Genomic DNA, 14,633 nt, shown 5'->3' on the forward strand with positions numbered 1-14,633 from the left:
TAAATTTTATGTAATACTTGAAAACTTAAATACATAATGAATTAAATCTGATATAAACTAAAGATAGCTAACCTGGCATAATAACAAAAGAGCCTTGGGGTTCCATTGCTACTAAGCAAGCACTGAGAATGCTGGGAGAGTCTGCAGCAGATATACCACACATTCTACACATGTCTTTGAGCCTTTTACTTAGAGACTGCAGGTTTCGACGACTCAGCAAACAGCTCCAATCTATGGGTATCAACAGTAAAAAAAACACAAAAACCCAGTAACAACAGTTAAAATAACAGCATTTCTACTATGCATAGAACCATTATTAAAAATGAAAAACTTGATGGCATAAAAATTTTCTATGTATTTTCCCCAAACAAGAATCAAAACTCTTATGACCAATGCTATTAACATCCTTTATCCCTCTAACTTTAGTGAACACCACATAGCATCTGCTGAATAAAAAAAAGAATGGGGAAAAAAAGGAGGTCAACAAGAAAGAATAGTAGTAACTACCTGTATGTGGTTCCTGATTAAAAACAAAAGTTTTTAGTTTACTTTTGTATTTTTTATTCAGCACATATATTTGGATATTGTCTGAATGCTATATAAATTAACATAAAACAAATTTAAAATTTTACCTTTCAATTCTCCATGACCTATCCTTCCCAGACGACCAATTACAACTCTCCACGGTAATGAACTCATTTGTACAAGTCCTAAGCACCACTCCCAAAGTTTCTGCAGACCAAATCTCCTAGCAGAACCTTTTTTTCGACGTGCCCTATTGAGTGAAATAAAAAGAATCATAAATCTCTTTTTTTTTTTTTTGTAGTTATAGATGGACAGCATGCCTTTATTTTATTTTAGTATGAGGTGCTGAGGATAAAACACAGTGCCTCACACGTTAGGCAAGTGCTCTGCCACTGAGTCCCAGCCCCGACCCCTAGAATCATAAATATTTTTTAAATCCACATGACACTTTGAGAGAGCTCAAAATTAGTTCCTTAATTGAATTTTACTTCATTGACTGATCAGTGCCAGCACCTTGTTTATGTTAACTACACACTCTTTAACACTAAGCTACATCCCAAGACCTGGTTCCCTACTTAATTTTAATGTTTCACACTTTAAACAAGTCCTAAGCAAGAATATATATGAAATCAAAAAGTGTAGTCTATAAATGTTTGTGGTTTTCAATTGAGAAAGGGTCTCATTATGTTACTTAGGCTAACTTTGAGCTCCTAGACTCAAGCAATTGTCCTGCCTCTGCCTCCAACTACAGACATTCACAACCATGCCTGGCTAAGTTTATGTTGTTTGTTCTTGTCCACAGATTACCTCAGTTGACCAGAAATATTGCTCTACAACAGTAAACTTCTTTTTCAAAAGGCCAACACTTTAAGGTTTGCAGGCCATCAAGATTCTGTCAGAATAATTCAGCTCTGCCTGATAGGAACTAAAGAAACTGGGAATGTAGAGATTTGACCTATAAGCTATAGTAAACCAATCTCTGCTGTATACTGAAAAGTCAAAGAATACCCCCCACAAAAAAACAAAAAACCCACACTCTCAAACCAAACAATATAGGTATGTTTTCTACATACATGTCCTTTATTAGGTAAGTATATAATGTACATACACTGTGCCTGAGCAATGGTAGCTCTTACTATAGGTACTTACTATATACCAAGTACTTAAGTACTTTCTATATACCAAGCATCCTGCCCAATCAATTTATATGAAATAACCTCACTTCACCCTACCACTCCTATGAAACACATACCAGATATGACAGATTCCAACTTAGCTGGCTAAAGTAATTTTTCCCCAGGATCCCACGACCAGTAATTAGAAGGGTTGGTTGGCATTTGAACCCATTTTCCATTTCAACTTTTTTTTTTTTTAAATCTAGGTAGTAAATTGAAAGTACCATATTAATATTGGAAAGAGTGGTATTATTTATTCTCTACCCTCTCTTCCTTCAGAGGTACGCATTTCCCAAACATCATTTAAATAGCACTAAAATCCAAAGGAAAAAAATAACAATTACATCAAAAAAATAAGGTAAGAGGCCCTATTCCATGATTTATAATATAGTCAGTAAACATTTATAAACAATACTATAAAATTTTTTTGGTGGTAATGGGGCTTCAATCCAGGAGCACTCTACCACTGTACTACATCCCCAGCCCTTTTTATACTTTTTATTTTGAAACAGGGTCTCACAAAGTTGCCAAGGCTGGCCTCAAACTTGTGATCCTCCTGCCTCAAGTTTCCTGAGTATCTGAGAACAGCTGGGATCACAGGCATGTGCCACTGTACAGAGCATATCTCTCTCTATATATAAAATTTATGTTTCTATATTCTATTTCCCAGAGCCCAAAGATCTAATAATTATCAAATATTTCAGCATATAGACAATTTCCAAACATAAAGAAAAAGAATCTTTATTTAATCAAGAAGAAAATAAAGGCTAGAATCAAAATCTTAAAACTGAAAATTACTCCCAGTAAGTTCTCTTGAAATATATTACTAGAATATGTTTATCAAGTGGTAACTCAATATAAGGCTCACCTATTGTGACCTATTACATTCCATTTAATAACTGGACATGATACTTACTTACTGACAAGGAGAAATCTAAAAAGAAGGCCACCATTTTCAGAAAACAACCCACAATTAAATGGTAATATTTTCAGTTAATAATTTTAGAGGTTACATTTTAAATGTTATGTGAGAAAAGTTAATCACTGCCTGAAGGTTTATGATGCCGAAGTTAGAGTATGGACTTTAATAATTTTTGTTTGTATAAGAGATTAATCAAAATTATTTAACTATCTTAATTATCCAATGTGAAATTCATTACAAAAAAGTGAAAAGGACCCACATTTCCAAGTCTTAATAATATCTTATTGTATATAACCTTGCAAATGATTTTCATTCAACTCATTAAAAATGAAACATTGTATGTGACTATAGGTACACATATGAAACTTTAAATTGGGATGATATAATCATACATTTAGGAAAATATATGTACCTATTTGGAACATCGATGTTAATGATACAAGTTTCTAAAAGTTCTCCATATAGATCTGTGCAAGATGCAAGAATCCACCTTTGATCATGTGATAAACAGTAGCCCACAAAAAGAACATTATATTTCTGTCCAGCTTCTCCAAATGTTTCTCCTAATTCTGTCTGTTTGTCCTTTACCGGAGCCAGAATAAAAGGAGGTGTATAAAGTCGAATACACTCTGGTCTCTGTAAAACAAAAAATTAAGGTATTATAGTACGACATAATCTTAGAAAAACATGTATTATCTACTCAATAATTAGAAAACAAAATTTTCAAAATTCCTTCAATTTTTTGCACTTAGCTTTGCATAAAACCATAAAACATACAGTCTTTCAATAACTTTGGTCACGGAAAATAAAATACTCACATCAGGACTTTTAAGAGCAGTTTCCATGGCTAAACCTGGACCAAAGCCAGTCAATGTTTTTACATTGGTTGATGTTGGAAGTGGTCTCCGACATTGGGTAAAGACCGAAAAAGCAAGAGATTTTAAATGCTGGGTATAGATTTGTCTATCTTCATGCTTCACAGGTTGTAACAGGTATTGACAAGGAACAATCTAAGAGGTACAAGTAAATATTACACATGTTAAACTTCCAACAAAGAATAAAAGAAACTGTAGGACTAAAACTCCTTATTAGAAAATCTAAACAGAAGAACTTAAATGGTTATCTAAAGAATTAAGTTTTATTAGCTACCACCTAGGTTTTTAATAAATCAACAGTTTTAGCAAAGAGCCATCAATAAACTAAAAAATGTCTACACGGCAATTATATTAATTAATACTACCAGCAATACAATGAACAAGTTAAAATGAATTCAAAATTCCTTCAAACAACTTACTCTGGTTAATCTTCTGTTTTTTACTTAAAATTTGACTTTTAATTAGAACTCTAGCTTATATAGTGCATGTTATAAACTTTTCTGTTTAGGGTTATGGATTTAAAAATTGGCTTATATGGGACATTTGTTGTCCCCAAAGTAACTGGCAGCATGGCGTACCTGCAGTGCACCTTACAATATTAAAGCAAGGTATTTATTATAAACAGAATAAAATTGTTCAATTAAAAAAACCTGATTTATAAATTAATATGGAAGAGTATTTAATGTGTCCAATATAAATTTTTTACTACTCATTTTTACTATGGAAGTTTACCTTTTAGAAACTCTCTAAGATTTCTATTATAATATTAAAGTAAAATCATTAAAATAGAACCTGGCATTTAGAAAATTGATGTGAATATAGAAAAGTAGCATTTTTAAACTTCTGAAACATCAAAACTGGTTTTGATATGTATAAATTTCATTTAAAACAGTAATTACTCTTACCTGTACAGAAACAGTACTCTTGATATGAGGAGGAAGAGTCTGGACCATTTCTAGAAAGCATCGAAGTAGCCCCAAAGTCCACACATTAGACGAATTAGTGCTCTCATCCTTATTTTCATATGTAAAAGGATCAATTATATAAACAACAATTGCAGGTGGATAGGTAATTGCATGTGAATCACCATCTGTGGGGATTCCCACTTTATCTCGATCCATTGTGCTAAAAGTTGAGGTAAACAAAAAACCAAAAAAGTTGTACTATATTTGCTTGGGGTAGCATCAAACAGATGATTTTTTTTTTGGGGGGGTGGGGTACCGAAGACCAAATCCAGGGGCACTCAACCACTGAGACACATCCTCAGCTCTTTTTTATATTTATTTAGAAACAGAGTCTCACTGAGTCACTTAGGGCCTCAATAAGTTGCTGAGGCTGGCTTTGAACATATCTCCTGCTTCAGCCTCCTGAGCTGCTGGGATTACAGGTGTGCGCCACCATGCCCCGGCTCAGGGCAGATTTTTATGTCCCTCCTCTTCTTCTGGTGGGAGATATTAGAGAACCTCTCTGAAAATCAAGGATATCTCTTTCTCTCCAAAGAGAATCATAAACATTGCATGTAAGATTTCACACTGTACAAAAGTCCCTTGCATTACAATAATAAATAAACAAAAGGAACAGATTTCTTAAAAATCATAGTGTATCAGAAATGAAAGAGCTCACTTCCTCAGGGACAATGGAGACAAAGATGAGTCTTTACTTCATAAGCTTACCCAAATCACAAACTTGGCTAGGAAGAGAGCTAGACCAGAAAAAACAGGTTTCCAGACCTGCTCAATGTTCTAGTGCATTTTTAGACTATATACATTCATTTCATACTTTTTAATTTCAATGGTAAATAAGCTTCATTCTTTAATGGGTGATCTGATCTTTCTCTAAACTTCAAATCTGTTTAGACAGTCAAGATGGGTTTATTTTTACCTCTATTTATGAGTATAACTTTGGCACAAGGGCATCCTGAACAGTTGACAAAACTATAGCTAAGCTCAGACTAACCTAATCTGTAAATCAAAAGGGAACTCACTCAATACCTAAACCATAAAAAGAACAAGATATCATCATCAAAATAAACAACTTGGAAGCACTGTGTAAAGCTTTTAATTCATTTTATTATATTACTCCTACTTTGTAGATAAAGATACATGTTAAGAAAAGTTAGAATATCCCCCAAAGCACAAAGGTGGTAAATAGCAGAGCCAAAATTCAAAAGTTGGTAAAACTCTTAAAGCCCCTACAGTGAACACACTGGTTCAATAGTGACTTCTCAATTACAGAAGTGATTTTCATAGGCATTTTCTACTTGATGTCACAGGACAGATTCGTCATATGTATATTGAGTGTTTTGGTTTTTGTGGTACTGAAAAATGAACCCAGGAACTCATTCTAACATTAAGCTATATCCCCAATACTTTTTTTTTATTATTTTATTTTGAGATAGGTGTTGCTAAGTTTCCCAGGCTAACCTTGAACTTGCAATCCTTCTGCCTGAGCCTCCTGACTAGCTGGAATTATAAGTGTAAGCTAATACAACCAGCCTCGTATGAATATCTAGATATTTGCAGTAAAATAGCTTTCTTAAAAATCCTAATTATATTCATTAAAAATTTCTAATGCAACATTAAAAAATCCTAATTATAATTTTACAGATAAAATACTTAACATTATAAAAACTAACTTTCAAAGATAAGAGCAATAAGCATTTTGTTCATTCGCAATGTCTATTTTTAAAAAATAAGGCATCATAGTTAGAGCACTTTATTTTTATTTTGAGACAGCATCTAGCTAAGTGGCCAAGGCTGGCCTTGAACTTAGAATCCTCCTGCCTCAGCCTCCTGAATAGCTGGGATTATAGTAAAGCTTCACCATGCCCTCCTATCTATTTTTATTTATTCTTTTGGTTCTGGGAATTAATTCCAGGGCCTCACATACAGTAAGCATATACTTTATCACTAAGCTATCTCCCAACTCCAGAGACAAAGTTTTTTTTTAATATTCTTTTTAGTTTTAGATGATGCAATATCTCTGTTTTGTTTTTTAAATATTTATCTTTTAGTTGGACACAACAGTTTTATTTTGTTTATTTTTATGTGGTGCTGAGGATCAAACCCAGGGCCTCGAACGTGGTAGGCCAGCACTCTACTGCTGAGCCACAACCGCAGCTCAATACCTCCGTTTTTTAAAATTTACTTTTATGTGGTGCTGAGGATAGAACCGAATGCCTCATATGTGCTCTACTGCTGAGCCACAACCCCAGCCCTGAGACAAATATTTTTAGAGGTACCTTTCAGACACATCAGGGTGTGGTTGAGTGGGAAGTGAAGATGACTCTCCAGAAATCCCAGCTGTCTGTAGAGCTGATGACTGCTGCCCTCCTAGATGACCACTCTGAACTGTGTTTGCCTGTGTGGTCATGGTTCCAGTACCACTACTGTTCATACTGCCAAAGGGTGGAAATGAAGGGAGTTTATTCGATGATACTCCACTACTCAAGCTGGAGGATGAAGAAGATGAAGTTGTGGTCAAAGTTGAATTAGCTGTGGCAACTGAAGTAGATATGGCAACACCTGAAGTCATTGTCATAGTGTTGCTTGCTGCAGATGCTAAAGTGGCAGATGGAGTATTAGAAGTTCCAGTATTCGTCACATGAGGTGGAGTAATCAAAGACTGATTGGTAGGGGCAACTAAATTTGGCTGAGAAAGTAGAGAGCTATCCAGTGGTTGAGAAGCAAGATAAGGACCTAAAGAATAAAAACAGGACATTCTTTATTTAACTGGTTTTTTTAAAAAAAATTCTATTATATGAATAAAAGATTAGCTAATAGTGTAGAATGTACTGGCTTTTTCTATTTTACCCTAGAAACTGAAGAAACAAATCTAAAATGGAATAGTAACAAAACTAAACTAGCATTTTAAAAAAAAAATTAAATAAATGATAATAAAAGCATAATAAAATTCTTTCCTGACTACAATTCATTAAATGTTAAACAGTATCTTACAAATTTTCAAACCATTTCAAGTGTTCCTAAATCACAGAGTGAAAATATTGTCTACACAGATAGCCAATTAAAATATAAAATGAAAGAACTTTATCATGATGCTCAAATCATAGAAATCTGAAGAGATTCAATGTGTTGGTAGTGCATTTCTTCTTTGCTAAGGCTTTCTTTATAGTTAACCCTAAGAAATGCACTAAAGAAAGTTTTAGCAAAGAACTATTTCTTAGTGTTGTAGAGATAAACTAAAAATTGTTTTATCTCTAAACTACGAACCACTAAGAATTATAACAGCGGCTGGAGATGTAGCTCATGGTACAATGTTTTCAAGGCTCCCGGTTTGATCCCCAACCTGCCTTTAAAAAAAGAAAGGAAGGAAGGAAGAAAGACAGATCAAACTCTACAGAACCAACAACGGAAAAAAAAAAAAAAAAAAAAAAAGCAGTTTAGAATTCACAACTGCCCCCTGATGGAATCCCTACATCAGCAAACTTTTCTATAAAGACTCAGGTGTATTTTTCTGGCTTTGTAAACCACAGTCTCTGTCACAATTACTTAGCTCTGATTTTGCAGCACAAAAGTAGAGAAAATATATATAAATGAATGAACATGGCTGTATCCTATTAAGATTTTATTTATGAAATCAGCCTGTGGATCAGGCAATTGGCCCTATACAATAAATGCAAATTCAATACCTAAGTCATATCTGCAGACTTGTGCATAAAGCTTGAGTTTAGAAAATGCTTCGTTGTTACCATCAGCTGCCTGAGAAAACCATTCTGCTACCAACTTTTCTGATAGTTTCTTTGATGCAGTAGATCCAACTCTCATGATCCCATCCGTCAACAGTCGAGAAATAGGTCTATGTTGACCTAATCGACAGGACTACAAGTATATATATATATATACACAAAAAACAGAATTTTCAGTTAATTACAGTATTTGAGTACACACTATAAAATAAAAGTTATTTAACATAAGCTTAATTAATTGTAATTAACATTTGAAATAAAAATATCAAAGGTGAAAATTGAGCCACAGCTCTTTTTCATTTTCCTAAAAAAGTCATTAAATTTCTTTCAAAATTAAAATAACTGTAATGAAAAGACATCTAGGTATAATATTGGCACTGGAACCATTTGATTTGATTAATGAAAGCTTGTAGAATTCAGAAATAAGCATAAAAATACAATCTTTAAAAAGAAAAACCAGGTGAAGGGGCACATGCCTATAAATCCCATCTACCTGGAGGCTGAAGCAGGAGAATAGCTTGAGCCTGGGAGATCAAGGCCAGCCTAGGGAACATATAATGAGACTCCATCTCAAAAAACAAAAATTTACAAAAGCAGCCTTTTTAGATTGTGCATATACCTCAATTCACATACAGAAAATGTGCCAATTCTCCTTCTTTTGGGGGGTCATGATTTTTGTTTTAAAAGTTCAATATAGAATATATTTGCAATTGGATTAAGTAAATTTGTTTCTATACTTAAACCTTTCAAAGTCTTTAATAACAATATGAATTATGTATCTCTAAAAGATAATATAATATGCAGTGCTTCATCAAATCTATTTCATTGTGGAGTGTTTTTCATTCAGGACTAGGGTTCCAAATAATACTCCTCGGGAAATGTTCATTTATAAAAGACACTTCTTATTAAAAGGAAAATTTATAAGGAACCTAAACCATCACAGACTAACAAATTAAGATTGTAAAAGAAATTAAAATATAAGAATTGAATTTCCAAGCATTTACTGACAGTATAATGAAGAAAGGCTTTTTCTCACAATACATTCAATTTATAATCATTGTGCCTAGTGATACATACAGCATGAGAATTATAATGTAAAACAACAGTCAATAATTTCAAAACTGAAGTAGATTTTGGAGATAGTTAGCACAAATTTATTTTACATATTATCAGGAAACTGGACAAGAATTTTTTGTAAATGCAATTATTTTTCTGGCTATCCTGTTTTTTTTGTTTTTGTTTTGTTTTTTTTAAAGAAAAGATTACTTTAAATGAGATATATATGCCCACAACTTTTGCCCCTCCAAAGTGGTGTTTTTCCATTGTGACCCATGTTATGCCTACCTACCAAAGAGACTTGCTAATATGAGAATTAAATATCTATTATAGATCATCATCATCCTTACTTTGTCCCAATCAGTTGAACTTCTCAGTATATTTTATACATAAACATATAAATCATAAGGTAGTCTTAAAACGCCACCTCTTTTCAAAACACCTACCTCATATATTGCAGTAAGATCTCTAAAAAAGCTTTTGGCTCCATTTAACAAAGCTTCATTTTCTGGACATAGTACAACATAGGCTATATCTCTTTGAGATCCATAGGGTTCCAGCATAAGTCTCTCCCAATAAGGGAGAGCAAATGGAGAAAGCACCAAAAAATCATAATCATAACCCAACAAAAACGTGGGGATTGGCAGTGGTTCTGGAGATTCGTCAGTTCCTAAATAAGAAAGAGGTATTTTTTGAAGAAAAAAAGAAAAAAAAAAAAAAACACTTAAATGTAAGACATGTTTTTCTTATTGTAAATGTCAAAAGTAAATGATGTAATTATCAGTAAAACTACTTGATTAAAAACAAAAATACTTAAAGCAAATGACTGGTACTTTTCCAGTGTTAGATATTTCCTAAATGGTCTTCATAAAATATACTTGACTACCTTAATTTAAATGTAAAACATTATTTAAATAGAAAAACTTAAAAGTGTCAGAAAAAATGAATAGGAGTTTTAATTGTATTTTTAGTAAGTTTGGACTGGGTAAAGTATTTTTTCTTTTTTGGTGGTACTGGGGATTGAACCCAGCAATGCTATCTATACCACTGAGCTATATACCAGACATTTTTATTTTTTGAGACTTGATAATGCTACGTTGCCCAGACTGGCCTCCACTTTATGATCCACCTGCCTCAGCCTCCTGAATATCTGGGATTACAGGTGTGCACTATCATACCCAGCTGGGGAAAATATTTCTAATCATAACATAAAATCTATTCATTAAAAAACGGATTAATCTCTACCATGTCGTAAAGGTTCAATATCTAGTATCACAAATACAAACAAACAAACAAAAAACCCCACTTGACTATATAAATTTTTGGCATAAAAACACACCATAAGGGGCTAGGATTGTGGCTCAACGGTAGAGCGCTTGCCTAGCACGGGCAGGACCCGGGTTTGATCCTCAGCACCACATAAAAATAAAGGCATTATGTTGTGTCCATCTACACCTAAAAAATAAATATTAAAACAAAAACAAACAAACACACACACACACACACACCATAAGCAAAGCCAAATGATTAACAAACTGGAAAACAACATATGAGGAATATGACAAATATTAATTTCCTAATCATAGAAGGGGAACTACAAATCCATGAGAAAATAGCCAGTAAGATCACTAGTTATATCATTGTTCAGGAGTCCACAACACTGTCCTGAATACTTAAAAATGTGTTAAGAGGGTAAATTACAGGTTAGTGTTTGTATCACCAAATAAATTCTTTTAAAAATCAAAAATGACCAGCAATTTTATTTAGAAAAATGGTTAAAGGTCATGAACAAAGAATACAAAACAAAAATCTTTCACACCCACAAAGATACCAAATCATTTTAAAAATATTTTTAGTTATAAATAGCCATAATAATACGGGCTGGGGATGTGGCTCAAGCGGCAGCGCGCTCGCCTGGCATGCGTGCGGCCCAGGTTCGATCCTCAGCACCACATACAAAGATGTTGTGTCCGCTGAAAACTAAAAAATAAATATTAAAAAATTCTCTCTCTGTCTCTCTCTCCCTCTCTCACTCTCTCTTTAAAAAAGAAAAAAAGCCATAATACTTTTATGTCCAATATACAATCTATATGTCCAAAAACCATACACAGGTAAAAATACATTACTAAATGTAAAAAATAATGGAGTACTTGCAGCCATTAAAGAAAAAAAAAAGAAAGTTATCTCTATATGTAGTGCTAGAAATTATCTCCAAAATCAGTCAGGTACATAAATAAATAAATTTAAAAGAATTAAAAGAATGTAAAAGTTTATACTAAAATACATTACCATTAACCTGCATCTTCTACAGAATACAGAATATCAGCTTTTTGACATTTAAATCATTTAGCTACTTGAGCGTGGCGGTGCACACCTGTAATCCCAGCTGCTCAGGGGCTGAGACAGGAGAATTGTAAGTTTAAAGCCAGCCTCAGTAGCAAGACCCTAAGCAACTCCGTGAGACCCTGTTTCAAAATTTTAAAAAATTAAAAGAGCTGGGGATGTGGGGATGTGGCTCAGAGGTTGAGTACCCCTGGGTTCAGGGTGGGAAAATACACACACACACACACACACAAATATATACATATTAATGGAGATAAATTTCAATGATAAGAACTATTATTCCAAATATATTTTAAAAGCTATCCTACTTTTCAGAAACACTCTGTAGCAAATAATTCAAATATTCTAAATGTTGTTTTCCATTACAAGTGACAATAATTCTACTGTATACCTATCTTCGTCCTAATTTTTCTTTTCTTCCTTTTTTGTGGGGGTGGGGGTTTCCTGGAGATAGAACTCTGAGACACTTTACCACTAAGTTAAGTCCTCAGTCCTCTCACCGCCCCGAACGTACTTACGTTCGTACACACACACACACACACACACACACACACACAGTTTAGTTGTTAGATGGACACATACCTTTATTTTACTTATTTTTATGTGGTGTTAAGGATCAAATCCAGTGTCTCACACATGCTAAGCAAGTGCTCTACCACTGAGCCACAACCCAAGCCCCTATTTTTATATTTTTGAGAAAGGGTCCAGCTGAGTTGCTGAGGGTCTTGCTAAATGGTTGAGAATGGCCTCAAACTCACAATCTTCCTGTCTCAGTCTTCCAAGTTACTGGGATTATAGGCATGGTCCATAGCTTCTGGCTCTAATTTTATTTTAAAATGAAGACCTTCAGTTTTTTTAATAACTAAGATTATCCCTACCCCCATTACCCACTCAGTTTAGTAAAATGATAGCTTAAGGCAAAAGTAGTTTTGGGTTTTAAAAATATATTAGTTGTGTGAAGCTTTCTTCACATAAAATCTTATTGATAACAGGAATACATAAAAAAAAAAAAGACGTAAGTGAAACTATTCCTTTTTAAGTTACAGAACCCTGTAAACTGCATGTTGAAAATGTTGAAGTAAAGGCTAGAACTAGAACTGGACCCACAGTGGCTTAAGCTGAGTTTATGCCATAAAAATATTCAAGGAAATAATGTGCTTATTCAAGTTGGGCCATTAATCAGAGGACTAACATAAAACCAATCATTGCATTCCACTATAAATTACTTACCATAAGAGCCTCGGCCAGCCATTTTATGAAACTGTTGCCAAGTGAGAGGACCTTGAACCCCCCACGGTCTTACTGTTCTTTTTTTCTGAATAGCATCTTGAAGAACTGGCTGAAGAGAGAGGAGCATTCGAAGTATATCCTGTGAGCACTGCATACTCACATCTATAATCAGTTAAAAAAAAAAAAAAAAGTAAGAATTGCTATTGCCTGAACACAAATAAAACTTTAATAAGAAATAACACCTAGAGAAGTTTAGCCATTCATCATCAAGAATATTAAACATCTGCTCGTATAGAGAACTCTATAAAGTTCTATAGAAATGGTTTTACAGGGCTGGAGGTAGAGCTCAGAGGGAGAACATTTGCTTAACATGCATGAAGCATTGGTGTCAACATACTTTATATATAATCAGAGATAATTTATCTTAAGGATTGTAATACAAAAATAAATAAAATAAATAGATGGATAGATAGATAAATAAGTAAAATGCATGAAGCAGCAGAGCATGGTGGCACATGCTGTCATCCTACCAACTCAGGTGGCTGAGGCAGGATCATCATAAGTTCAAGGCCAGCCTTAGCAATTTAGCAAGTCCCTAAGCAACTTAACAAGACCCTGTCTCAAAACAGGGATGTGGCTCAGAATTAAGCACCCCTGGGTTCAATTCCAAGTGTCAAAAAACAAAACAAATAAAATGAATTAAGCATATCAGAATGGCATGCATACACGCACACACACAAAGGAATGGTACTTCCAGAAAATTACAGCTAAGAAGAAATCTTTGTCTCTGTAATTCACTTCCATAAAGTCATTAATTATAAATTTTTCTTTTCCCATTTATTTTACCAGAAAAAAAACTGTCACACTGAAATGGTTTATAAATTATGTCCCTTAATTACCAACCACTATGATAAAATAATCAGATGAGACTGATTATAAGAATTAACTAGGGGAAACTGTTAACAGTTCTGAAATACAGGCCTGGGGACTCACAGCTCAGTGACAGAACATTTGCTTGGCATGCATGAGGCCCTGGGTTCAATCCCCAGCACCAGAAAAGCAAAACAATTCTGTAATACAAAACTTGTACACAGATAAACTTGTTCACCATGCTAAAAGAAAATGTATTATCCACATTTTATTTTTAAAAACATTTATTTTTTAGTTGTAGTTGGACACAATACCTTTTATTTTATTTATTTTTATGTGGCACTGAGGATCAAACCCAGGGCCTCGTGTGTGCTAAGCAAGCGCTCTGCCACTGAGCTCCAGCTCCAGCCCATCCACGCATATTTAAAAACCTTAATTTTAAAAGTCCTGATCCAGAGAGTCACAGCCTTTGGGACAGGAGTCCCCTGTGTTTCTGGTTTGCTAGCAAATAAATAAAAATTTCTTTTTCTAAAAAAACAAAACAAAAACCCCACAACTCTAAGTTTAAAGATCCTGAAATTGTTTCACTTGCATTTCTGACCGACTATCAGCATGGCTATGACAGGTACTGCTCATAAATGTCAAGTGGCTAAAAGAAAGACCACTAAATGATATTGACATAATTAATCTGGCCCCCAGTGTGGTTCAGTTGTACCACCAAACTTGTTAAAGCATACCATTACATACCTTAATTATGACCATTGCCTAATTTATGACCGTTGGCTTTCATTTCCTATAACTAATAAACATTATACACAAACAGAAATAATTTAATTTCAAATATAACCCTTAGTAACAATTATGCTTAAACCAACACATAAAATATTATTTAGTCATTAGAAATGATAACAGAGCTACCTGACATAGACTAA

General features: G+C 33.9%; 1 protein-coding gene across 2 annotated transcripts in view; it reads right to left on the bottom strand.

Moving 5' to 3' along the window:
- The window catches only part of Med13 (mediator complex subunit 13), a 90,486-nt gene that overhangs the window by 12,850 nt on the left and 63,003 nt on the right, over window positions 1–14,633 (bottom strand). For both annotated transcript variants that reach the window (XM_027950263.2, XM_027950262.2), the window contains exons 17-25: window positions 12,832–12,993; window positions 9,705–9,928; window positions 8,146–8,335; window positions 6,739–7,195; window positions 4,403–4,622; window positions 3,441–3,632; window positions 3,035–3,258; window positions 633–775; window positions 73–231 (exon numbers count right to left, since the gene is read on the bottom strand). In XM_027950263.2, the coding sequence (XP_027806064.1) occupies window positions 73–231; window positions 633–775; window positions 3,035–3,258; window positions 3,441–3,632; window positions 4,403–4,622; window positions 6,739–7,195; window positions 8,146–8,335; window positions 9,705–9,928; window positions 12,832–12,993 (1,971 nt within the window). The remainder of the gene's footprint in view (window positions 1–72; window positions 232–632; window positions 776–3,034; window positions 3,259–3,440; window positions 3,633–4,402; window positions 4,623–6,738; window positions 7,196–8,145; window positions 8,336–9,704; window positions 9,929–12,831; window positions 12,994–14,633) is intronic.

This window comes from Marmota flaviventris, chromosome 17 (genome assembly GCF_047511675.1).
Source record: "Marmota flaviventris isolate mMarFla1 chromosome 17, mMarFla1.hap1, whole genome shotgun sequence".
NCBI classification, from domain to species: Eukaryota; Metazoa; Chordata; class Mammalia; order Rodentia; family Sciuridae; genus Marmota; species Marmota flaviventris.